The sequence below is a fragment of the Hydractinia symbiolongicarpus genome, chromosome 10 (genome assembly GCF_029227915.1).
Source record: "Hydractinia symbiolongicarpus strain clone_291-10 chromosome 10, HSymV2.1, whole genome shotgun sequence".
Taxonomy (NCBI): Eukaryota; Metazoa; Cnidaria; class Hydrozoa; order Anthoathecata; family Hydractiniidae; genus Hydractinia; species Hydractinia symbiolongicarpus.
The window spans coordinates 26,290,495-26,316,331 of NC_079884.1; the positions used below are offsets into that span (position 1 = coordinate 26,290,495).

The 25,837-nt window shown below is 35.2% G+C and overlaps 5 protein-coding genes across 6 annotated transcripts; 4 read left to right on the forward strand and 1 right to left on the reverse strand.

Moving 5' to 3' along the window:
• The first annotated feature begins 779 nt into the window (after nucleotides 1-779).
• Nucleotides 780-3,695, forward strand: LOC130612398 (uncharacterized). The gene is made up of 3 exons (XM_057433703.1): nucleotides 780-2,175; nucleotides 3,066-3,242; nucleotides 3,332-3,695. Exons 1-3 carry the CDS (start codon nucleotides 1,941-1,943, stop codon nucleotides 3,523-3,525), a joined length of 606 nt encoding a protein of 201 aa, XP_057289686.1. The 5' UTR covers nucleotides 780-1,940; the 3' UTR covers nucleotides 3,526-3,695.
• Nucleotides 3,696-4,203: 508 nt separating this feature from the next.
• LOC130612393 (solute carrier family 49 member 4 homolog) lies at nucleotides 4,204-15,113 on the forward strand. 2 transcript variants are annotated; one of them, XR_008975449.1, is made up of 4 exons: nucleotides 4,204-5,015; nucleotides 5,798-5,993; nucleotides 6,234-10,894; nucleotides 11,907-12,081. XR_008975449.1 is itself a non-coding variant. In XM_057433699.1 (4 exons), the coding sequence occupies exons 1-4, from the start codon at nucleotides 10,653-10,655 to the stop codon at nucleotides 14,059-14,061; spliced, it is 1,578 nt and encodes a 525-aa protein (XP_057289682.1). In that variant the 5' UTR covers nucleotides 10,054-10,652; the 3' UTR covers nucleotides 14,062-15,113. The 2 variants fall into 2 exon arrangements, 1 of the variants encoding a protein (XP_057289682.1); XM_057433699.1 differs by lacking the exons at nucleotides 4,204-5,015; nucleotides 5,798-5,993 and adding exons at nucleotides 12,785-13,457; nucleotides 13,599-15,113 and having other exon boundaries at nucleotides 10,054-10,894; nucleotides 11,907-12,106.
• A 3,030-nt stretch (nucleotides 15,114-18,143) lies between these two features.
• Nucleotides 18,144-19,018, reverse strand: LOC130612472 (geminin-like). The gene has a single exon (XM_057433790.1). It carries the CDS (start codon nucleotides 19,001-19,003, stop codon nucleotides 18,320-18,322), a length of 684 nt encoding a protein of 227 aa, XP_057289773.1. The 5' UTR covers nucleotides 19,004-19,018; the 3' UTR covers nucleotides 18,144-18,319.
• A 275-nt stretch (nucleotides 19,019-19,293) lies between these two features.
• On the forward strand, nucleotides 19,294-20,121 carry LOC130612473 (polyisoprenoid diphosphate/phosphate phosphohydrolase PLPP6-like). Its single transcript, XM_057433791.1, has 2 exons — nucleotides 19,294-19,559; nucleotides 19,655-20,121. The coding sequence occupies exons 1-2, from the start codon at nucleotides 19,478-19,480 to the stop codon at nucleotides 19,972-19,974; spliced, it is 402 nt and encodes a 133-aa protein (XP_057289774.1). The 5' UTR covers nucleotides 19,294-19,477; the 3' UTR covers nucleotides 19,975-20,121.
• A 2,454-nt stretch (nucleotides 20,122-22,575) lies between these two features.
• On the forward strand, nucleotides 22,576-24,609 carry LOC130613020 (uncharacterized). Its single transcript, XM_057434343.1, has 2 exons — nucleotides 22,576-24,330; nucleotides 24,409-24,609. Exons 1-2 carry the CDS (start codon nucleotides 22,576-22,578, stop codon nucleotides 24,607-24,609), a joined length of 1,956 nt encoding a protein of 651 aa, XP_057290326.1.
• The last annotated feature ends 1,228 nt before the right edge of the window (nucleotides 24,610-25,837 follow it).

The window sequence follows — 25,837 nt, forward strand, 5'->3', positions numbered from 1 at the left end:
CCATTTCTGGAAGGTCCAATATTTTAAGCTTTAAATCGCAAAAAACAGATATAATGAAAGTCTCTTCCTCGAACTTCAATATTGTTATAGAAAAAGGTGTGATTTTAATGAGAACATATTTTCTAGTTTTTTTATTTCAACAGCAGATTTCGTATTAATAGAGAAAATTGTTTAGCTTTTAAGAAACTTCTGTTAAAGTATCCTTTTTTTCAATACACTGGCTGTTAATATTCAGAAGCCATTTAAAAAGAATGAATCAAAATCAAGCTGTTGGAAGAGAATGATTATTTAATGCATATTGAGAACGTTGGTTGAAAAAGTTTAAAAATTTAATGAACTCCTTCAATAGATTCCCGTTCGTCTCTGTTACCGTAACTCTTCTTCTTTTTGTTTGTGTTTTACTTGAACTATCCAAAAATTAACGTCTTGAACATCTGCATAGGAGTGTTCAAACCTATACTGTCGCGAAAGAATTTTTAACCATAGTTGATATTTTCGCATATTAATGTTACTTTTGAGGTTGGATACGCTTGTTTATTTTCTTCAATCAAAAAAAAAAGGAATAGAATTGTTAACTTGTAAAATTTACCGTATTAATAAAATTAGGGAAAAGATCAACTTCCATATGGAAAAGACATACAAAGTTGATTTACCCATGGCTATTATCTGCAAATCTTAAATATTATATCCAGTTACTGTACTAGAAGACCAAGTAAAAATATGATCAATGGATTGTTGTCGTTGTTGTTGTTGTTATTTTTATTGTTATTGTTTTGTTGTTGTTGTTATTGCTGTTTTTGTTGTTATTATTGTTGTTGTTTTTGTTGTTGTTGTTGTTGTTGTTGTTTTTGCATTCTCATAAGAACATGATTTTGTTCCTCATCATAAACTCTATTTTTAAGAATTGAGTTTAAGGTGCAAAACCTATTAAATATTTTCTGTAAAACTCCCAAATTTTTGATTTAAGTTTGGACACGAGAATTAATTTATTTTCCTTTTAATGACTAAAATGTTTTTCAAGAACAAACAACTCGTTCTCATGCCCTATTGAAAACAAAATATATCACCAGTCTTGATCCTAGGATTTCTTACCTTTTTACATCGGAGCAGGAAGGCAAAAAAGGCCTTGGAAACCACCTCAGGTATGATGTACGTTGTTGAGTTGTACCTGGTGGAAAATTTGATTTACTCTGTTATTTTCATAGCAGAAAAGGGGATTAGCTGAATTGCCGCAACCTTGTCACCAGTACTTGTTAGGATTTTTATTTGGACGATTTGTCCCATTAAGAAAAACATTTCAGGTCTTGATTACGAGGTTAGTATCGTCATTAAAAAGAAATAAGGTCACTGTGATTCCGTTGTCTAGCAATGTAAGGTATTGGCTTTTGTATTATTAAAAGCACAAAAGAGATTGAGTACGAGTTTGCATTGTATTGCTGAAGCACGTAGACATGCTTTAAGAAAGTTTTGATATTAACATGAAGATAGATCGACCATCTGTCTTTACACTTTGTTGTAAAACATTCTTTTGCTTGCATCGCATGTATTCTCAATATCTGCATTAAGTCATTTTCTTCTCTGAATTATTTATCACTAAACACATTGATTTTTTATATTCTCATGTTCTATAACATGTATTTTTAAATAAATATTTCCTATCTGCCATGTTTTGTTTTTTTCATTTTTCACTAAGCAGAGTTATTGAAATTGAAACCTATAAAAGTTATTTCCATTGCGTTTATCGTGGATACACGCTTTCTTAGGTTTCGCGCGGTTGTTTGTGTGGACTTTCTGATGACTAAATAATGTAAAAATGTGTATAAAAAAATATGAGTCATAATCTTTTCGAGTAGTTCTGGCATAATATCCACCTTGTTTTATTTCTATTTTAATTTTGACTAACACCAATCTAGTGAATACTATATTTAAGAACAAAGACAATGTTTTTATGGACTGGTCACTTCGCACAACCTGAAGAACCCAACAATAAGCGACCAGTTATTAATGTTTCCAAACTAACGCCACTGGCCAGTGACAAGTTCAAAGCTGTAAACGCATTGGATCGAGAACTGTCTGATGCGGTTTCCTTTCAATATCCGAAACGGAATGGCTGGTTTTTAACTTGCAAAAATGACACGTGCTTCATAGAACCTAAAAAACGGACAATTAGTTTTGGTAAGTGTGAACAGACAGTAACGAGAATATATTTGAATTATATGGCGTATAAGCGTTTCTTGATTACGCCTTGTGCATTTGTAAATTAGTTCCAACAATCTAAAATACCGGTAATCGGTTTTTCTGGAATATTATTTTTAAGGAATTAATTTTCGTGAGTTACGCAAGTTTTGGCAAAGTTCGCAAAAATTAATTCCGCAAAAATAATTGGGATACTCGTTATTTGCAAAATTCGCAAAATTTAATTTAATTTTTCTGCTGATTTAGCACTTTTTATTAATTAGTTTCAACTTTAGCAATCTTTATTTTGTTTTTTCTCCATAAAAAGCTCTGGAAAAAACGAAAAAAAAACAATAACTTCTTTTTGCGAAACTTAATTCTCGCAAAATATTCTAACAATTTCGTAAAATTGAATTCCCGTAAGGTAGTTCTGGTTCTATCATAAATTATTTGGAGTTCTAATCTAAAAATGTTTAAAAATGGATGAATGATTATGATGATGAAGTGTCGCAGTAGTAACAAATCATATGGAATTATGTTGAAGGAGTAATAATTTGAATCCAATGATCTCAATCTCGTTCCCATTGCAATGATCTATTTTCCTATTTTATTGGATAGAGAATTCAAGTTTTATTTTGGCTAGCTGACATACTAATAATTATGAGGGTAAAACACCGTCTTTAGAAATCTTTCCTTTTTAACATCAAAGAGGGGAAAACCCTGGGAACGAGAGTGCAAATAAATTTCGATCAACCTAATATCATATCTTGGCTTATGTTAAATTCTAAATAAATTTAAGACGATTTGTAGGCAATATAAACCTTTGAACTTTTATCAACTTTTTAATACTACCGTAATATAACTAAAGCGACCCAACTGCGTTGTTTCAGAACGCCAAAGTTCCTTCTTCCCGCTCATCAATTTTTGGTATGAAGGCTACACCGTGTTCGAATCAACTGTGAAAGCTGGATGGTATATACGACGAACACGATCAAACTTAAAACTTGAAAAATATGACGGAACCGAAGACTTTAAAAAGGATGCAAGTTTTAAAGTGAATAAACCAGGTACAATTTTAACCGGTTTTTCTTAAAAACAAATTGCTTTTTTCTTAATTTTCTATGTTGTTTTTATGTTCGTATATCCACCCTTCTAGATAATCAAAGAGAGACAATAAACCGGCCTTCAACCTCGAATTCGTGTAGAACATGTTGTTGTTCAATTTGTGACAGCCAATCAGATTTCTGTTACAGCTGTCAAACTCAATGTTTATGTAAAGAATGCGAAACTTTAGCAAAAATGAGTACTGCTGATAGAAAAGATGAAGAGCAATGTAATAAATCAGAATAAATCCGGATAAATTGGAACCTAATTGGAAGATATAGTGTTAATACCGAGACGCAGCAACAAGGATAATTTGTCAGCCACACACAAGTAGGATAAACTTTACTGAAGATAAGATACGTTTACATGTATGATCTAACGTGACACACATCGCAAAATCTTTGGAGTCTTTAGGGCTTGTTGTAATCAAGTAATAACATACAATTAAAACGTTTAAATAAATGATGATTTTCTAAATAGTTATTTCTTTTTTCAATAGACGATATAGTGAACGCTTTTTACCTTAACGTTTAGCTGACACAAAAGTTTACAATTTCTCACTTTACGATTCTTCCATCCCAAACAATAACTTCACCCAATTAGAAAAATGCATAGAAGTAATTCAACAATACGGAAGCTTCTGATCTGTAGTAGGTAGCAGCGAGAAAATTGTACCTGACAACTATTGCTCCCACCCAAAATATCGAGACATTTAAATTTTGTGATGAAAATGGACAGCTATGTCGATTTAACTATATTTTCTCTTCCTATGCTAAGCTGAATTGACCATGGATTAACTAAGTTTGTGGCTTTTAGACCCATTTCCTATTAAGTTTAAGTGGGAAAACGAAAATCGACTATACTAAGGACAGAGAGCATGCTAAACAGTCTGAAAATTACGTTAACTGCTGTTTGCTTCTCTTTTAAAGCCGACCGTACTGCACTTCAACTGTATATTTTGTGGTGATAAGCAGAAGATTCATTAGAGCGCAGTTTATTTCCTCAGGCGGTTGTTCTACAAAAACATTTTAAGTCTTCGTACTTCTGAAGTTTTCGCGATGTCTTAATTTGTTAAACTCATCTGGAGCGTGACCCTTTAACGACAGATCAAATATCGTTGAAATACAACCTCTGAGTTTTCAAAAACGTCAAATTTTCTGTTGCGTACGCAACTCTCTAAATTGACGTAATATAAACGCACGCGTCATCAAGTTAATTTGACGTCATTGACCTAGACATATACTTCACCTATGAAGCATCAGTTGGATTCAAGATTGATCATGTTTCGATACTCGATGTTCAGAAGTCTTCGTAAATCTTCAAAACAAAAAGAAGAAAAGGAAAGTGAACAAATCATTCAGCAACCAGTTATCGGGTCCATCTCCGATCGTTCGCTTTTATCGCAAAGAGGTTATGTTCTGTCTGATCAAACACTTGGCGAGGGAAGCTACTCGAAGGTTAAACGCGCTTACTCGAAATATCAAAACTGTGATGTTGCTGTTAAAATTATCAATAGACAAATAGCTCCACAGGATTTCCTTGAACGTTTTTTACCTCGAGAGCTTGAAATAATCGGCCATCTAAACCACGAGAACATTTGCAAATTCTTTGAAGTTTGTGACACTGGGCGGCGAGTGTATGTGTTTATGCAATACGCTTGTGAGGGCGATTTATTGGAATATATTCAACGAAATAGTTTTGTTAAAGAAAGTATGGCAAAAGAAATGTTTCGACAGGTATGTTATCACCGCTGCTTTACATAACTAATGTTTTACTATGTGGAACAGACGGAATACGCTAAGAATAATTTTTAAACTTTTTCCTGTACATTCGTTCAAACTGATCAACTAAAGGCCGTCCTATTTTATAAGCAATGCTAATCGTACATAAGTGAGAAGACGTAGTAAATGCACGACAAAAATGAAAAGAAATTAGAATATAAAGGAAATCCGATTATTTATGTAACATTTCTTTACTTGTGTTCTTTTAGTATATATTACCAAGGTAACTTATTAACCATATTTTGGTGGGTCTAAAATGTGTTCCCACCCTATTCTTTCCAATTTATTGTTATGAAGTATATTGTCCCAGGTGTTCAAACCATGATGACTTAAATTGTTAAAAAAATGGTCAAAAAAAGAGATTCTATCAAAAACTAAAAACTGAAATACCTTTAACAATTCTAAAGTTGTAATTAATCTCTCTAAAAGTATTTTTCACATCTCAATCGCTCGCACGGCTTTTTTTACTCCAGATCATTTCCCACGATTTTAGCGTCTTTTTCATGTTTTGAAATATATGATGAAGTCATCAAAAAATCGATGACGTCATCCACATTTTTAACCTGAATTGTTACATCTCAATGACCTAACAAGCATTTGTACCATGTGTTGCGACTACTCTATGACTCCTTTACCACCTTTAGAGTTAGGCTTCCTACTTCATAAGTCCAGCGTTTCTTCTTGGAATCTAAGATGATCATACTCTGTATTTTTTTCAACAATGTTTTGTCGTTTAGATTGTAGAAGCATTAGATTACCTGCACGTACATAACATTTTGCATCGAGATTTGAAATGTGAGAATATACTCCTTGAAAAAGGCTTTAAACCTCTGCTTACAGACTTCGGGTTTGCGAAATATACAGCTGATATTACCGACCTAAACAAAACGTACTGTGGTAGTTCTGCATACGCTCCTATTGAAATACTTAAAGGTGAGATCTTCACATAAACAGCAGCTTTTCTTGAATAGAAAGTAAAGCCTTATTTTTACGAGGGAAAAATAACCCTGTCACAATTTTTTTTTCTTCGCGCACGAGGAGCATAGAACAATGGCCGTATTTGGTATATTTAGCCTCGCTAATTTCATAGGATATGTGATGTGTTTATAAAAAAAGTTCAAGAGTTTATATAAGTCAAGAACAAATTATTGTTTTGAGTCAATGTTTTTTCAGGTACCCCTTACGATGGACGCAGTGCTGAAGTGTGGAGTCTTGGGTGTATACTCTATACCATGACCACCGGTACCATGCCATTTAATGACAGCAACAAAAGTGAACACATCAGACAAATGAAGAGAGGACCAGTGTTTGGTAGATCACGTCAAAAGATAACAGTCTCTCTTCAAATTTTAATATCAAATGTGCTTCAGTTGAAAGCAACAGCACGACCTACGTTGAAAGAAATACTTCAAAGTGAATGGTGCGCGACAAGCATAGATGGCTTTGAAGTTAATTCTTAATGTTTATTTTCCTTAAAAACATTTTTAATAAACTCTAAAAATATGTGTTAATAAATCAATAAAATTTCATATTTTCTTTTTATCGACTTTTTTTGTAAATTAATTACCTTCCTATTGGTTGCGTAGATCAGGTAACAAAAAAACTGTTACACGAAATATGTCAGAAGAAATACAGAGGAAAATCTGAGGACCGGCAAACTCGTCCGTCCCCGGGGGTTGTCAAAAAGAACCCCTGAGGACGAGGTTGTTAAAACCGTGTAACTGTATATTATATTGTCAATCACGTGAAACAACATAAATGGCGGCTGTGAAAAGTTGTTACTTTTGATTTGTTTTGTTGTCTTCGTTCAGTTGCTCTAATTTCCAGGTTGTATTTTCTAGAAGTTCCCAGTAGGTTTCTTGAGATCCAACCCAAAAATTTATAGTGGATCTCGCAGAGAATACAGGGCATCAGGGGTGCTTATTATTGTGTTGTGTAGGACAAATAACTCTAATGATTTATCTTGTGGTATAGCTATCTATAGCTAGCTAAGATAGACCTTAAAGTGTTAGTGTTAAGCATGTCTGTGAAAAAAGTTTTTAATAACAAAAAAAGAACAGGCATTTTCATGCAAGTTTAGTGCCTTAAAAAAAGTGAAAGCTTCTCCCATGACAAAAGAAGTTTATCTAAACCAACTCAATTTAATGCATAACTTTCTCAGATAAATAGCATGGTTGTTTAGTGGTTATTACTCTCGCACTTTGTGCTGGAGACCCTTGGTGGCAATTCAATATGATCCAGTGAATGTTACCATAGCCCTGGATTAACCCAAGCCATGTGAGGGAAATTGGGGAGACGACACACTTTGTGGGCCGTTGGATGTTGCAGGGAGTTTTCTGGTGGAGCGCGGACCCTAATAGAGTTTGAGAAGCTCAAAGAGAGCATTAAATATCCAGGACTCCCCATCTATGCCATGGGCCCCTCCTGGAAATAATTAAGGCTAGCCATGTAAAATATGCACATCTATCTACAACATAGATTTATTCCACTGTTCCTGCAGTGGTGGCTAGTTTGTATTGGCGAAAGTAGGTCAACAATTTTTGACGCGTTCTGAATTCCGTCTAATTGTATCTCCTTCGCAAAGTCTTTCGGAAGGACCCTCCCTCTCCTGGTCTTTTTTATAAAGAAAATAATTGCATTTTTTTCCTCGCCAAGGGTGATATGAAACTCAAACTTTTTGTCCGGTATCGATGACTTTTTTCCATCATGGCTTTTTTTTAAATATTTTTAAACTTTTGGCGAAGTATTTACAATACAGAAGCTTACATAATTTATTTCAAAACACCACAACAATAAAATTTACAAACTATTTAACACACCTCACATTTCCATTTCTCATGTTCATTATTTAACGCAAATACTTTTTAAGGGATTTTTGCACAACTATGATGATACCATTTATTGCAACCTGAGCACATTGCCATAAAAAGTCCTTTGTCTTTCTTAACATCATCTTCAAAAAAGATGTCTCTGCATATACAATGTAAGTCGTACGCTTTTGCATAAAACAACAAAAACTCTTGATAACTTTTGGAAATGGACTAAATTGACCAACTTCCAGGCAATGTAACAAGTGAGCTCTCATTTGTTGTGTATCAAATGACACAGATTGTGGACTGTTTCCAAGAAATTCTTCAACAGAAAATGCTATTGCAAACTGACCACAATCAATGTCATTCTCTTGTTGCTGAACTGTTATATTTGACACTTTAATACTTGCTTCGTGACAGTGCGCTGTACAAGCTATTTTTCTAAAGATTCTCTATCTTGATCTCTATTGTATTGGCTTAGAGAATCATAAACGTATACTTCGTCATGAGCTTTTCTGGTGACAGTTATCCAGTGTCGACGTTGCTCTACGTACAGTATTTGAATAAACTTATTTCGCCAGCGTGAATAGCAGGAGAAGTTTAAACCAGTGTCTTCAAAACCATCCACGCCACTCTGCTGCTTCATGATGACTTGAGCCAAATTAATAGTGGCGTGTGTCAATTGGCTACCCTTCAGAATTTCATTCTCTTAATTTCCGACAACCATGTGCCTAAAAAAATATTATGAAATAACCTAATAGACTAGAAAACTATGATAGAAAAATTGTATACAAGAATAAGAAATCCTTCTCACCTTCAAACCATCTTTTCAACTTTCCATTGTACATTTCCCACTTTTTTAAATCAGCTATTGCGTCGTTCATTTCATTCAAGGAAACTAAATGTGCAATTCGTCTTATCCATGCTTTAAAATCTCCAGCCACATTATCAACACCGTTTTCAGATTTGTTGGTCCATCTAATAAAAAAATTAAAAATTAAAAGCAATATAAAAAATGTAATCAGTGCAAGGTTACAAAAGCGTAAAATATAAGACTGACTGTGTCCATGCCTGTTCTTGATGAAAGTCACACAAAAAAACTTTTATATTAGGGAAAACGTCCTCCAAACTCAAAATTTCTAAGGTGTTGTAGTCAACTATCGCATACTTAGGTGTTATATCTGGATTCCATTCTAGATTAAATTAACAGTTACTTCAGAAATACGCAAAAATAGCAAATAAAATAATATAAACAATGATAATAATAACACACCTTTAATTTTTGTTAACGCTTTTGTCACCATCATTTTCGACTCATCTTGTGGAATCATAACACCAACAACCTACGTTTAAATAAAAATTGTAAGTTTAAAATTTACACTCTGAAAGGCAATGTTTTTAGCTGATAAACACCCGCCATGTAATTTACGTTAGTCTTTACGACAAGAAAGTACAGTGGTAAAGCATATTTAGTCGTTCGGTAGGTTGCATCTAACAATACTAGTTGCAATGTGTATCTTCTGTATAGTCGTTGCATTACTTTAGATTGATACACAAACAGGAATTTCCCATCTGTTACCGTAGCGTTGTATATTTTTTTCTCCTTTTCAAATATTTCTTCTTCAATATTTAAAATATTGTGATCCTCCAAATCATCGTCGCTTTCATTTTTTAGGATGAAATCTGTTTTTCCATACTTAAAATATACAAAAATCAAGTATTTATAAGCAAATGGGCGTAAACTAATATCGAATTTTAAGCATAAAACTCACCGAGCACTAAAGTAAAATGATAATAAATAATACAAATGTGTGATTATGTAAGAGATATATAGTGTTAATTAATAGTCAGTAAAGGAAATTCACAATTATGGACGCAAAAGCATACCTGTTGGGAATGTTGTCACATACTCAAGATAACAAAAACTCTCTAACACAGATTTTGAGTGTTTAGCTTGATAATTTTCCAAAGCGCTCTTTAATTTCTTAGAGGCTACTGTCCTGTTCCATTTAGTATCATTCTTATTTTTGTATTCTGGGAATAAAAACAACTTTTTCACGTTGAACGTAACATGATAATTCAGTTTTTTCGTGTGTTGTGCTAATTTCCTTGTTTTCACTCATTCTGGATGGTCACCGCAGAGTTTTTTTCACGGTTCTTTTTGTAATCTGCTTTTAAAGACACACCTTTGACTTTTCCCTGATGGCATTGATACTTCTTTGTACCGAGCCACACGTAAGGGATGCCATTAAAAATATAGGGAGACTGTCTTCTTTGTTGAGTTGATTGCCAACATATTGATGGGATTTGAGAGTGCGATTGCAATACATTGTGTAGCGACTCTAAATATGTAATGCATACATAGGTTTAGAGTTAGAATATAAATAATTTTTTTAAAAATGTCGCGCGCACATCATTGTGAATTTAGCGCGGCAGATAACATTTAAAAGAAAACGTTTTATTGAACAATAGAGCACCTATTTGCACTTGCTCATACAGAAAACGAGTTGATTAAAAGTGTTAGAACTTACGATCATAATTGAATTCTTTCGTCTCTGATAAAATAGTAATTTGACTCGCGCACCAAAGATGCATTACGTCATACACGACATCACTTAGTCGAATAAATATTTCAACAACCTAATTTTACTGATACAAACTAGCCACTACCTGTTCCTGCACATAATTTTGAAAAAATCATAATGACAGATATATATATAATACCACAAACAAACAGTTTGTTGGAATATGCAAGAAGTTGTATTTGATTGCTCAAAGATATATGGTTAACTCTGTTTTCTTCCAATGTTTCACCGTTTCTTTAATTTCTACACCAAAATGTAATTTACCAGCCTTGCTTCTATTAAGTTTTATTTTCCAGATGAGTTTCAAAAAAGAAAAAAAGCCATTGTTAACACGTGAAATTAGGGATGATTATATGGGGAGTTCGACTGCTTCTTTATCGTCATATGATTATGAAACTTATGTCAAACCTTATGCTCATACTGAGACTGGTACATATTGGTAAGTAACTTTTAGTAATTTTTTTATTACTTAAATCATATTTAGTTGGGACACACAAAAAGTGAAACAACTCTCTGGTTGACATTTAGCACACGCTTTAAATGACACCTTAAGAACAGAAAGTACTAGTGTTCTCGAATCACCAACTCTTCTGATTGCAGTTTTTTTGCTTTTTTTTAATTATATATTTTTGGTATTTTTACTAATAATACCTAGAAATAAACTTAGGGACTCAAATTAACCCTGAAAAAGGAGCTTTTTAAAAGCTTAATTTTCTATTTAACGAGTGTGCAAGCAGTCATCTGTTTTCTTCTCTTTTTGAAAGTTATAAAATTATTCCTCGCTTCCAAGATTAAAACCCTTTGCAGTGGGAAAAAATTAAATTATTTTCTTAGTTTGAGGCAAAAATTTGTTATGGAAAATAAAAAATATTCATTAATTTGGGTTAAGATGGTATTTTTTTAGGTGATAAAATTAAATTGTTAAAATATTTAGGTGTAAAATCGTATTTGTTTACTTAACATGACCATCATTTTTAGCACATTTTTTACTTTACTGTTTTGTAGAAAACAAAGCATTTTATAATTTAAGGGCTAATATCGGCCTAAATGCCTAATAACGCATCGATTAATAATACATTTTTGATATTTTTTTGATAATTAATTAATTTTTGATAGTTAATTTGAAACAAGACGTTTTTTGCGGTGTTTATTAGAGGTGCTTGTTAGAGCTACATTTTGAATAGAGTTAATACGATACTTTAGCGTTTGATTATCATAAATCTTGTTTCCTTACAGCGAGAAAAACGACAAAAGGAAGATTTAAAAATATTGAAGTTCAAAAAGTTTAATTTATATTTCAATTTCCTAACCTGAAAAAAAATTCAGCAATAAATTCTTCTCCCTAGGTATTATTTATGATACCTTCCATAAAAAAAATTCAGCAATAAATTCTTCTCCCTAGGTATTATTTATGATACCTTCCATTGTACGAGCATACACTTGTTTTTAAGGTACCGTTGGTATATACTTGCCTTATTCTCATTGGTGGCAAGCATGTGTAATATAGCGTGGAATTCTTGGGGTCCAATCGAGACAACATCCCGTGCTGTGTTTGGTTGGAGTAAAGGAACAATCTCATTGTTGTCTGACTGGGGAGCCATAACATTTGTGTTGGCGGTGTTTCCATCATCATACATATTAGACGTGTTCGGTAGGTATCAACTGAACACTAATTCAAAAACAATGCGCAAAAAGATTTTACTTGCAACATAAAAACAAAACTTGCAATTAAAATTTTTTTGTCTATTAATAAGAACTGTGTTGGTGGAACATTTTTCCTATGTATGTGAATTTTTTCTCTAACAGGACTAATTTTCATTTAATTGCTATTTATAAAAAATTCAATGCAAAATAGTTCACTATATTAACCCAAGGTATCCTCTTTGTCAGGAATGTCAAGATTTGTCAGGAATTTGGAAAATGTAGGCAAAATGTCAGGAAAATGACAGGAATTTTAAACTTTCTACATAGTCCCCGTAATGCATATGCTTTTCATATTTATATAATGCTTTTCAATGTCACTTTTTATTTTTAGCTTGTTTTTGTTTTATCCTTTGTTTTTCTTTTTCCACATATATTGCATTTTTCTTTCTTGAACAGTCAGCTAGTACATCAGCCATAAATATGGGAAAAAGTATGGAAGAAAATTCGGGGATGTCATGATTTTTAGCTAAAAAATATCATGTCAACTTTTAAGTGGACACCCTGTTTTGGCGAAAAGGACCAAAATCCGTCTTGTTTTCTCTGTGAAAACATCATGTTAAAATTGGATTGTGAATGTTCAACAAAAGTTTACATGTACTCTAGCATTTGCTTTACTAATTTATAGGACTTCGAAGAGCAACACTAATGGCTATTCTATGTCTGGTTATTGGAACAGGGTTGCGTTGTATCACATCTCATCCGGAAACAGCTACCTACCTTATTCATGTTGGACAGATTATGATTGGATTGTCGGGACCTGTAGGACAGGCATCAGCAACTGCTCTTTCAAGTACATGGTTTCCGCCAAATCAGCGCACCACTGCAACGGCTATTGCATCTTTGGCAAGTTACTGTGGCACAGCAATTAGTTTTGTTATTGGGCCGCATCTTGTTGGCGACATTGATAAAACACACATGTCCAAAACAAATCCAGGTTACAAAGAAGAAATACATAAACTATCAGACGAAATTATGAGATTCATGTATATTCAATTTGGCGTATGTTCTGGCTTATTTCTTTTAGTTTTAATTTCATTTCCAAGCAAGCCTCCGAAGCCGCCCAGCGCGACAGCTGTTATGGAAAGAGTTGATTTTATGGCTGGATTGAAAAAGCTGTTTTTTAACCCACAGTTCCAGCTTATTGCATTTGCGTATGGTCTTACGACTGGAATTTACAGTGCGTGGTGTTCAGATCTTGCACTTAATTTAAAAGCTTTTCATATTGACGATGAAACCGCGGGCTGGTTTGGGTTTTGGGCTGTTATAGCTGGTTCTGTGTCTGGCATTACTCTGTCTTTGTAAGTGCAGTTATGTTATATCACCCAACATCGCGTGTTATATCACTTTGCATTGCTTAACACAGCTTGGCACTCGTTTTGTTATGCAAATCAAGTATGAAGTCAATTATAATAATGCGTAAATTGTTCAATTTTTTTTAGAATGGCCGACCGACTTGGTGCACTCAAGCTTCTTATTGTTTTACTTTTTTTCGTCGCTACAGCTGCGTTTTCTGTGTTTAGTTTAGTATGTGTGAAAATTATACCGAATTCCATGGCCCTGTTTTATCTAACTTCGGTTGTTGGAGGACTTTGTTTGAATGGCTCGATTCCACTTTTCTTTGAGCTGGCTGTGGAATCAAGTTATCCGGTTGCGGAAGGGATAAACACAGGTGCGATGACCTTCTCTAATAATCTTTATTGTTTGATATTTCTGTCCATACCACTCATCCCAGGAAGTGGTACTGCTTGGATGAATTGGTGTCTGGTGGGTAGCTGTGTTCTCTGTATACCAACGATGATACTTTTCAAAGAACGATATCGTAGGTTAGAAGTTGATATGACTGACGAAGAAGATTCCGCTCCGACAAATGTAGCTGCTATGGGAAGCCCCATTTCATTTTAGAAAATTTAATTTATTTATAGTTTTGGTCTATATTTTTTAGAAAAGAAGTCATCAATTTAGTTATTCGCTACACTTTTTTATAATTTTGTCACTATGTAATGTATATAAAAAAAGAAGACTGAGGAAGGCTAAGAAATCAAAATGCAATAAGAACAACGGTCATACTGAAAATGTACTGGTTTTCTCTATTTTTTAAAAAACAAACAAACACGGAAGAGTATAGTTAGATATATTTCAAGACAAATTTTTGCACAATTAGCGATTTTGAGCAACTTGTCAGTATATTTAGATTTTGAATCACACAATTTGTAATGTACCGTATAATAATAAGAAAGCTTAAAATTTAAATACAAACTGAGAACAATTTCAGACTAAAGATATGGAAAATGAGAACAATTTAAGTTAAAGCTGAATTTCGTGTGATTCTTATAGTGCATAGACAACAGTGCATGTGTGGGATGTCTGAGTAAGTATACGTAAATATACGCATCAACCAAATGCTTTATGGTTGGGTGGGACCTGAACCCATCATTGCAGTTCTTAGACAGCTAGTACGCAAGTTCATGTGGAACACCATATATTCTTTCATTTTCTTATTACTGGAGATCAGTCAGGGAGAGCAATTTTGAAAAAAATATAAAAATAATAGGAATGCAAATTAATTTCTTCGACTGAAGTTCCAGACTGCACTTTATCCTAAAATAGCATTATTTTCTATTTTTATGTTAGTATTTTCATATTTTTCTGTTTGTTGTAAAATTTGAGGATCAAACCAGTTCGTTGTGAATATATTAAAATGTGCAATTTTCATATTAACCCAATAAGCGTATCATTTTAATGCTTGTATAATAAATTCTAATATCCTTACTATCTGATATCTATCTGGGCTCCGCTGCAGCTTTATCTTCGAGCCCCTCCCCATCAGAGTACTTTGTATTCTGTTTTCTGTCCGTATTATGTCTCTGCGCTTGCCGTGGGTATAGTGTGGTTGGATTTGATTTGTCATGTAGCCAGAGAAGGTCAACTTGGGACATCATGAGTTCTACTTTGACTATCCTGTAGCTGCTATTCTGAATGTGTTTGTTGTGTTGTGTTGTTGAAGTTTTTGCTTTTTGGTGCTTTGAGTCGTATTGTAGCGGCAGATAAGAGTTAATTCGCTGTCAAACTTTCTAGAAAAAAACGTCTTTTAAGGTCGTAAGTTCTCACGGGCAGACATTTTTGCGAATTTTTTTTTTTTAATCGAGTTATCCAAAAATGACATTTAATTTTGCGCTGCTGTAACAAATTTTGTGAATTTAGTTTCGTCATCGCCAATTCCGAGTGACTTAAAAAATGCAAATTACGCCGAAAATCATGTTTAAGATATCTTTCTTAAAAATACGTTGATTGATAATCTACAGTGGTCTCTCTACTTTAAAGAAACATATACATGGTCGTTCAGCATATATATTTTTATTTCAATATTTTTATTTCAATGTAATGACAACTGTTAAAAAATTTTGTATAGTCTGATGAAGACCTCCAATACGGAGGTCGAAATATTACCATAAAAATATATATGCTGAACGACCATGTATATGTTTCTTTAAAGTATTAACATACGTTCACATGAACATGTCATTTAAAGAGTAGTCTCTCTAATCAGCAGACGCAATTGGTGCAAACAAATATCTCCGTTATTTTTCTACAGAAAAAAAATTAAAAAGCAATTGCATCATTTTCTTCAAGTGCCAAAAATACTCATTTTATGTATAAAAACATTTAGAAAATTTTCTATGAGACTAGGATTTGACCGGTGTGACGAATCTGTCCGTAAAGTAGAGGTGCCCGCCTTTTGCAATGCTCGTCGTACAGTAATACTTAAATACATCCACACCGCAACGTTTAAATACAAGATCTTACTTTAGATAGCTTTTTATTGACAGTTTGGTCATTTACCCTCTAAGCACGTTCATTTATGAGTGATGCATGTTTTTTTCTGTTGGAATCATAATGTCATTCAAAAAATTTAGAATCTGTGTGTTACTAAAGTGCTTTGAGTTAGCACTCAAAAACAGGACGTAGTTTCTCCATCATGTGTCAGCAATATTGGTCGTTTGAAATTATTATGTCAAGTGTTGCGCTCTCAAAACTTATTGTATGAGAGCAATGAAATATAACATACCTTATCGGTAAAAAAAGTCGGCAAAAAAATTAGTGGGCAAAAATAAATAGTCGGCAAAATTATTAGTCTTAGTCACTTTGTTGACTAAATTTTTTAATTTAGTCACTAATAAAAAAATTTTGCATAAAACCTTTCCTCTAAGATAAAACAAAAAAACGGCAAAAAGGTGGTCGGAAAGAAATATTAGTGACTTAGCCAAAATTTAGTCACTTTTGCCGACTTTTTTTTCCGGTTACGTACGTCTGCGCAAAAACAGAAGATATGAATCAATTCACATTACACAGATATTGTTTTAATTGAATTTCCGCGCCCGAAGGCGTAGGAAATTCTTTAAAACCGTCGTTTTTTTCTTTCGGAGCATTTTTTGAGAAAAAATCGACCCTTGGATTTCACGTTCCTCTGAGAGGAGGATAGATAACTGACTAACTAACTAACCCTGTCCCAAATGGTCAATTGCAACGTCACAGATTTAAACTTTGTACCCAAGCTCCCAAAGTACTGGGAAGTCATCTAAATGACGTTTCAGGCCAAAATTGGTATTTGTTTTTGACAAAATTTGGCACAGTTAACAAAAAAAGTATGCTAACATAATGGTGACATCATAATTTTGGTTTTTGTCACCTAAATGTCATTTTAGGCCAAAATTTGTCCAAAAATTAAAACCACTTTATTTTCGACAAAAATTGGCACAGTTAATAAAAAAGTATGCTGAAAATGATGGTCACATCCAAATTTTGATGTTTTGTCAACTAAATGCCGTTTAAGACCATAAACGTTTCAATCGAAAGACTTTCAACCATAAATGATAGGCTATATTTTTTGTTAGCAATTTCTTTTAAAATGTGAGTTTATTATGACACGTTTCGTTTTGTTTGCGTTTGTTGTAAGATATAATGTCACTTGTGTGCTTTATCTTCAGAGCTTCATGCACCAAACCTCTTCGAATGTTTGGCATGATTTGGCATGACACAACAAATTAGCAGGTTGTCATCAAATATTTTGGTAGCGAGCGGAAATTCTTAGAGCCCCCAGGGCTTCTTGTTTTTTTATTAAACAAGCATTATAGTTTATGGTCAATACAAGATGACGCCGCAACCAGCCAGAAAAGTGTTCCAATTAACAACTGTCTCAGTAGATTTAATACTTGAAGTTGTAAGTTATTAAATATGGACAAACAAGTACTTTGAAACGCACGCTATTAGAGTTGTCCACTCCGCATAGATGATTTGGTATGTGATTTTGACTGTCATTTCACCCGTTCCTAAAAATTTCTGTTGTAGATAGGTGTTTGGTACAAATGATTTCAGCAATAAGAGATTGATTTGACTGTAATTTAATCACGATATGGCGCATGAGGAAATAACATTTTTCTTTGGGGCGGGTGACTTCCTAATTTCTGATTGCCCATACAAAAGCTGCTAGCCAGGTACAACATTCCACCCAAAAATTCCTATCAAAATGTTCATTTCATATTATAAAAGCAATTTCAGTCAGTCAGTTGTTAAGAGTAACTTAATAGAAATCAATTTTTTTTTACGGGAAATCAAATCGTTGAATGCAATGCTGGATGAAACGAAGTCGGTTATGAACTCTGCAGAATTTAGCAAAACTTTCGAGCTTTTCGGAAAAAATAAAGGTAGTAGGTGGTATTAGTAGTAGTAGAAAATTTAATGATGTATACTGCTAAGGAATGGTCCTGACTTTAAGGTTTTAAAGAACTATATTTTTAACACAAGTTGATAGATAAACAATTTCTTTAGGTACATTTTATTTAAACTGTCTTTTAAAATTTCCTGATAAAAATATGCATAAAATGCTTATTTGATTACAAAGGGTCTTCAGACATTTCTTAATCATTTGTTTAATCTAAATATAAATATAAGCATATTTCTGTTTGTAAAACTAAAAAATAACCTGGTTAAACATAAAAACTTGGTAAATTCAAGTGGAAAATGTTGATTTGCAAGTTTAAAATTTTGTCACACACAAAAGCCACACACAAAAGCTGCATATAATATATACATAAATAAATTAGCACTAAATTATATATAAACACAAATCCTTCTTTTCAGAATACACATGTGCACCTGCCAGCTATTCCTTTTCAGAAGGCGGGCTGCTAGCTTCTAGTAAGTTGTTATATAAAATCTTGAAGTATTCAGCCTCATTTAGTTCTTTTTTTAATTTCTCGTTCTCTTCTTTTAGGGCATCTATTTCATCATATAACTTGTCATTCTCATTCAGTGTCTCTTCTAACGCAAGTCTACGTTCCTCGGCAATAGTTTTCCAGTAGCTGTCATTTACTGTTTCTGTTGCTTTCATTAGGGTAATCGCATCTTCAACCAAATCTTTTTCCACATCTGTGCCCTCACTTGAAGATTCAGATACTCTGTTTTTATGCAAAGGTTCCTCTAATTTTTTAAAACCTTTTCGTGAAAATGCTTCTTTTATACTAAATGTATCCCGATTTTGGCCAACAAGAGTGCCCTTTCCTTGGGCAGATTGCTGAAGCGTTGCAAGACTTCGCCTTTTAGCAGTTTTGGGTTTTTTTCCACTGCCACTGCCAGATTTTTTAGAGTTTATAATAGCAATCTCATCGTCAGTCAGAATTTTAAATGGTTTGTGCTTACCACTGCCTGGTGTACTAAATGGCGACTGCAACGATTTACCTCCAAGTTTGAGTACATTCTTCATTTTTACGTCCGGCGTGTTGTTTTCCTTGTCAACCTCGTTCGTTAAATCCTTCAATGAAGTAGCCATCCTGACTTCGTTCGCCATTTTATATTTTCTCGCGCGAGACATTCTTTCGTGCTCTCTTTGTCCTAAAAAAATTAAATGAAGTGATGTACGGGGTCGGTAATGTATTGATATAGGTTTTATATTAACCTTCGTTAGCGCATTGTAAGACATAAAAATTCTAGATAGAAAAACATATATTTATTTAAATATAATTTGGATGTAAAGTAAAAAAATTGAATAATTTAAAATAGTCACCTTAATACGGGGTAAACGTTACACCCTGAATGTATTTTAATGAGTTTAATAAACTAACTTTTAGTAATAAGTCAGGGCGACATAGTATCAGACTATGACTAATTGCAAACAAGATGGCATCTAATGCTGTTGAAAGAAAAATCGTGCATACTTCTAAAAAATCTAATCGTGAATATTCATGCAAATACCTGGCAAGAACGTCATGGTCGCAATTTCAAGAACTAGACCATTCACTTTCCAGATTAATGAGTCTCTATAATGGTTACTTTGGAACAAAGTCTTTTAAAATATTACGAGCACTACTTAAATTTTTGGAATGGACTGGTCATGGCGTTCCTTGGTTAGTTTTTGTTTCATATCAGATTTTTGCTTCAAGTGATGAATTTTATTTCACTTTAATGTTGTCACTGATTCTGGACTTAATTGTAATTGCAGTGCTGAAGCTAGTTTTCCAAAGACCTCGCCCAATATACAATGAGAACGATATGCCTTTGAGTGCCTCTAAGGTGGACGACTTCTCCTTCCCATCTGGTCACACAACTAGAGCATTCATGGTTATGTTCCTGTATGTGATGCATAGAATTTCAAACATTGAAAGAATCTTTTGGATTTCTTGGGCAGTACTTCTTGGCTTGTCCAGAGTTGTGTTAGGAAGACACCATCTTAGTGATGTAGTAGCTGGTGTTTTTATTGGATTGGCTGATGGTGTTATGGTAACAGAGTTTGTGATGTGGTATAATAGACAACATTTTTAATTTGATTGATTTAGTAGCAGAAATTTGAAATTTATAAAAACTAGACAGAAGTTTTATTATCAGTGTTTAATCACTTGTTGGCAAAAATTTTAAGTTTCTCTTTTATTGTAAAAACTGAAAGAAAGCTATATGCATGAGAAAACATTATCTTGGAAATTTTATTAAAACACATTTAAATGTTTACTGAATAGCTACATCCATTGCAACCCATTTAAAATATCCTTAATAATTCTCTATTTATTTGGAAAAATGCAGAAAATTTCTCAAAATTCTGACACTAGAAAAATTAGAAATCCTGATTAATTTTCTAGCAGAGCCAGAAAAAAATAAAAGTTGCTCAGAAAGTACCTTAATGGTAGTAATTTTCGATGTTACTAATTTCCACAGTAAAATTTTTCTTAAAAAGAAAATTGCAATTTACGGGTATCAATTTTTGCTGATAGCTCGAGGTCTTTGGTGGGTATTAATTTTCGCAAAACGACAAATTTTTTCAAACGTGTTATATCGAAAGATTTTTTTAAAAACAAAGAAGTTTTACTTAACATCACTATCTACCTTATAGTCAGAAATTTTTGCGACATTTTAATTTTGCAATAAAAATTTTGGGACAATTTCGCGATTTTTATTTTCGTGATTCGTTGCCTTGAATTTTTTTCGCGACATTTAATTTTCGGAATTTCATAGAGTTACGGAGTTGAGAAAAACAAAATATGATTTTTAAGTACGTTTTTCTACTCTAATAATGAAAAGGAAGCTTTTTTCATAAAAGGTTAATGTTATAATCAATAAGGTAGCGGAAGAACCTTTATTTTTGATCATGCGAGGATAGTACAACCTTTTAAACTCCCCTAGACGTTTGCCCAGACCCATGTCCTCCGACCTCTTCTGGCCTTCGATATCTGGTTAGGAATGTCACTAGGGATAAAAGAATTAAAACTGAAGAGGTTTCATAGGTGTAAGAGTTAGACAGGAAAGTTTAAAAAAAGATGAAATTTCATAAAAAAGGAGATCGATGATTTGAAAGACAAAATTCCATTTAGGTTAACAGGTAAACCGCTTTCTAAAATTGTGTTTAAATGTGCATTTGTTCCTTAATTTTCCCGGGTTTTATTAAATTGAGAGATAGAGAAATGTTCCTTCGAGCGTAGTCAATTGATTTAGCTATTTAGCTATACAGCGTCCCTAATAATCAGTGCATAGCCATGCTGACATCATCAATGCTGCAAATGAGTTAAAAATTTTCTAGCGCAATTCCCTAATAGTCTACGCGCACATTAAATCATACAGCAAATGATTAAAAAGGGGAATTCCCAAGTGATACTAATAATAAACGCATGCGCAGTCATTGACCCGTTAGTCGAGCAGAATGAAATCGTCTGACAAAACAAAAACTCTATACAATAAAGAAATGAACACACGCACTGTGAAACAATTACGTGATATCGCGAAAAGCCGTGGACTTCTTACGGGGTATTACAAACTATGCAAGGCTGATTTGATTTCCTTATTGGAGAATGTACCACATTACGTTTGGAGGCCACCTAAACAACCAGCTAAACCTATAACATCGGAGGATGTACCACATTACGCTTGGAGGCCACCTAAGAGGGTTCCGGTTAAACCTATAACGTCCGAGGCCTTAGACATTTTTAAGAGACAGGAATCAAAAAATCGTTCGGTCGTGAAAACCAAGATGCGAGGTAGGGAGTCAAGAGAACCTATGCAGCCTTCAATCGAACTGTGATGAATCTCTATAACAGGACAACCAACACAAGACCTACACTTCATGACGAGGTAGAAAAAAAGGCCGAGGAAGACTATCTTCCAGATATAAAAAATCTATATGATCGGCAGAAGCAAGACTATGCACCTCAGGAATATAAGCATGCTCTCCACAGGACATATAGAAGTTACTGCATTCCCGGTATAGGAGGCGCCGCCGTCGACGGGTATGTAGGGATGGTGCGACCCAACGTGAAAACCCTGGTTGAAGGGCAGGTAGAAGATATGGGATCAGCGAAGGTACAGCTGTCCCTATGGATCATGTGGAAGAAGAAAACAAACCTTGGGGGCTAACGATGAGTATATCGAGGTTAAGAAAGCCTTCAATAGTAATATGGCCTCAGTCTTCCAGGGTAGCGATGTAGACAACATACTGGATAGGATCTTTGCTCAAATCAAAACACATGTGGAGCATCCAGCACTACCCCAAAGTGGCTCTTTGATCAGTCGAATTCTACACGTTGATGTAGACTTCCATAAGCTACGGCTAACAAGAGGTTCCTCGTATATAGAGATATGGATAGCCTCAAAGAAAGCCGTCATTAACCCAAAAAATGAAGATGAGAAGTGCTTCAGATGGGGCCGTTATAACATTCCTGCACCATCCCGAGATTGAAAGAGATCCACAGAGAATCACTAAATTAAGACCCTACGTAACCTTTATAACTGGTATAGAGTTTCCGACAAGCACCAAGTTCGAGGAAAATAATAAAGATATTGCTGTAAACGTCCTATACATAACGGGAAAGAAGATCCACATCCTACGTCGGTCGGTGCACAACGGACATAGCAAGCAAGTGAATCTACTACTAATTACAGATGACAAGAAGAGTCACAGCCGTCAAAAGTCTATTGAGGCTCCTAGGCAAGGAGACCTCGAATAATAGGAATGCAATGCACTTTTGCCTGAACTGCCTAAAGGGCTTTCCCACGGTTGAATTGAGGGATAAGCATTATGGCTACTGCAAGGACCAAAAGGCTGTTAAAATCACGATGCCAAACGAGTCTGAAAAATGGCTATTCTATAGAGATGGGCAACAGCAATTCAAAGTACCCTTTGCTATATATGCAGACTTCGAGATTCTACTCATCTCAGTAGAAGATGCAAGGGGTGAAAAGACTAAAAAGCTGAGTAAGCATGTACCATCTGGCTGGTGCACATATAGTACCTTTGCCTATGGAAGTGTACCAAATCCCCTAATGGTATACATGGGCGAGGACTGTGTAACCCCTTTCGTGAACCACCTGGAGGACGAGGTAAAGCGTCTATACCGTACCTACCCGCCGCACCCCATGATGCCTCTAACGGAGGCCCTAAGAAGAGAACATGACGAGGCATCGAAATGTCATATCTGCATGAAGCCGTTTGACGACTGCGAGTATAACCGTAAGGCCCGAGATCACTTCCACTATACAGGTCTGTATAGAGGCGCAGCGCACGCAATCTGTAACCTCAGATACATAATACCTAGCCATATACCTGTGATGTTCCACAACCTAAGCGGGCACGACGCACATCTATTTATCCGAGAACTAGGTGAAAAGTACGACACCCAGGACATTAGGCGCATCGCCGAGAATACCGAAAAATATATCAGTTTTAATGTTAAAATCAAGGTACCGTTTGCAGGCATGGGGTATAGTGATGGTGAAACGTACAAGACAACAGGGATTAGGTTTATCGACAGCTGTCGATTAATGCCCTCAAGCCTGGACAAACTTGCAAGCAACCTCGACGATGAGCAGTGTAAAAATCTCCGCTGGTTTTTCAACAAGGATGATACATTTAAACTCATGAGCAAAAAAGGTGTGTACCCTTCCGAATACATGGGCGATTGGCAGCGATTCAAAGAGGCGCAACTACCTCCCAAGGATGCCTTTTTCAGTAATCTGAACATGAAAGGCATTAGCGACTATGAATATGACCATGTGAAAAAGGTATGGAATTGTGTAACTCCAGAGGGTGATAGCATCACCCTAGGCGACTACCACGATGTGTACCTCGCTACGGACGTCCTGTTATTGGTCGATGTATTTGAAACGTTCTGGGACGTGTGCTTGACGAATTACAAGCTTGATCCTGTGCACTTTTACAGTGCACTTAGTTTGGCCTGGAAGGCGGCTCTCAAGTATACTGGGATAAGGTTAGAGCTCCTTACAGACCCTGACATGCTCCTGATGTTTGAAAAAGGTATCCGAGGAAGTATAACCCAGGCCGTACACTGGTATGCAAGAGCTAACAATAGGTATATGGGAGATCAGTACGATCCAGAGGTTGAATCCTCCTACCTGCAGTACCTCGAAGGCAATAACCTCTATGGATGGGCGATGTGCCAAGACCTAACAACGGCTGGCTTCAAATGGGTTTCAAATGTAGAGGTATTCACAGAAAAGCAAATCGAGAAGCTCTTTATGGACAAAAAGCATGGGTACATATTAGAAGTTGATATCGACTATCCCGGGAGACTACATGACAGCCATAATGAGTTGTCATTCCTACCCGAACGCATTATGGTCCACAAGGTCGAAAAATTGGTACCAAATTTGGAGGAAAAGCGAAAATATGTGGTCCATGTAAGAGCCCTCCACAAGGCTATAAAGGATTGGCTTGAGCTGAAAAGGGTACGCAGGGTGATCCAGTTTAATTAAAAGCCATGGCTTAAAGGGTACATCGATCACAACGCGAGGCTAAGAACGGCTGCCAAAAACGAGGTTGAAAAGGATTTCTACAAGCTGATGAATTTAAGCGTGTTTGGCAAGACGATGGAGAATATTAGGAATCATCGCCATTCAGCTGGTTACCAACGAGGACAAGTATATAAAGTTGTTCATGAAGCCAAATTTCAAGGGTGAAGATGAACAAGCCCGTGTGTATTGGCCAGGCAATCCTGGATTTGTCAAAGATATTCATGTACGAATTCTATTATGACTACATGCAGCCAAAATACGGTAGCAAGCTGCAGCTTTGTTACATGGATACAGACAGCTTTGTTTACCATATACGAACAGAAGATTTCTACAGGGATATCAAAGACGATGTCGAGGCACGTTTTGATACGAGTGCCTATAATCCCGATGTTAATACTCTCCCCATAGGCAAGAACAAAAAAGTGGTAGGCTTGATGAAGGATGAATTAGCGGGGAAGGTTATGACTGAGTTCATCACCCTAAGGGCCAAGCTATATGCCTACAAGAGCCTTACAAAAGAGGGCGGTGATCGCAAAGCTAAGGGCGTAAAGAGGTGTGTAACCAAAAAATCCATCACTTTTGACGATTACCGAAGATGTCTGGAAGAGGGCGTTGATATTTACAGAAGCCAAGTGCTGATTTAAAACAAGAACCACCAAATATATACCCAAGAGGTAAACAAGTTAGCACTCAACAGGGAGGATGACAAACGTATCGTGCAACCTGATGAGATTACAACGCTTGCCCGTGGTCATTACCGCCTGGTACCCCCCCAGGAATAAAATGGAGGTGTGTCTATTAATTGCTGTACTTCTACCCTATCCCTGATCGCGCTTTGCTTTTTTCGATATCAATAAAGAGAATGTCTGATATTGCACGAGTATTTGACAATGCCTTTGCAGAATACGAACAGATAGAGAAACCTATTGATAAACGCCAAGCCTTAAAGAGGCCCTACGCAACAGCAAAGAACACCTTTTACCCAAAAAATGCACAGAAGGGTTTGTCGACTAGACCCCAGATAAGGCAATCGATAAAGTACATACTGAGTACATACAGCGTGAGCTTCATGAAAAGGGGGAGAAGACGGCTAGGGCACTGTCTACCCTTGTTATCAGCTTCGGATAGGTGTTTAGCGCCTATTTTGGTGGCAGGACATACCGCCTGACATATGAGAAAAAAGAAGGAATAGGATGAGGCGGTGGGGAAAGATCTGTGAGGATAAGATAAATGAGTGAAAAATAGAAACAAGAAGAGAGAGTCATTACAAAGCCAGTAAAGCATCCGGGAAGGGTTGTGCAAGGACCAATTTGGCGGCACTGATGAAGAAAAGAAAGGAAGAAATGAAACAACAAGAGGTTACTGTAGAGCCTACAGTCAAAACCTCTTCTGG

Excerpts from the sequence above, each read along its gene's own strand:
- LOC130612398 (XM_057433703.1), top strand. The coding sequence starts at position 1,941 with ATGTTTTTATGGACTGGTCACTTCGCACAACCTGAAGAACCCAACAAT. Across the intron at positions 2,176-3,065 it reads AAAACGGACAATTAGTTTTG|AACGCCAAAGTTCCTTCTTC; the intron begins GTAAGTGTGAAC and ends GCGTTGTTTCAG. Across the intron at positions 3,243-3,331 it reads TTTTAAAGTGAATAAACCAG|ATAATCAAAGAGAGACAATA; the intron begins GTACAATTTTAA and ends CCACCCTTCTAG.
- LOC130612393 (XM_057433699.1), top strand. The coding sequence starts at position 10,653 with ATGGTTAACTCTGTTTTCTTCCAATGTTTCACCGTTTCTTTAATTTCT. Across the intron at positions 10,895-11,906 it reads ACTGAGACTGGTACATATTG|GTACCGTTGGTATATACTTG; the intron begins GTAAGTAACTTT and ends CTTGTTTTTAAG. Across the intron at positions 12,107-12,784 it reads ATACATATTAGACGTGTTCG|GACTTCGAAGAGCAACACTA; the intron begins GTAGGTATCAAC and ends ACTAATTTATAG.
- LOC130612472 (XM_057433790.1), bottom strand. The coding sequence starts at position 19,003 with ATGGCGAACGAAGTCAGGATGGCTACTTCATTGAAGGATTTAACGAAC.
- LOC130612473 (XM_057433791.1), top strand. The coding sequence starts at position 19,478 with ATGGTTACTTTGGAACAAAGTCTTTTAAAATATTACGAGCACTACTTA. Across the intron at positions 19,560-19,654 it reads ACTGGTCATGGCGTTCCTTG|TGCTGAAGCTAGTTTTCCAA; the intron begins GTTAGTTTTTGT and ends TTGTAATTGCAG.
- LOC130613020 (XM_057434343.1), top strand. The coding sequence starts at position 22,576 with ATGACAAGAAGAGTCACAGCCGTCAAAAGTCTATTGAGGCTCCTAGGC. Across the intron at positions 24,331-24,408 it reads AGCGAAAATATGTGGTCCAT|CCATGGCTTAAAGGGTACAT; the intron begins GTAAGAGCCCTC and ends TTTAATTAAAAG.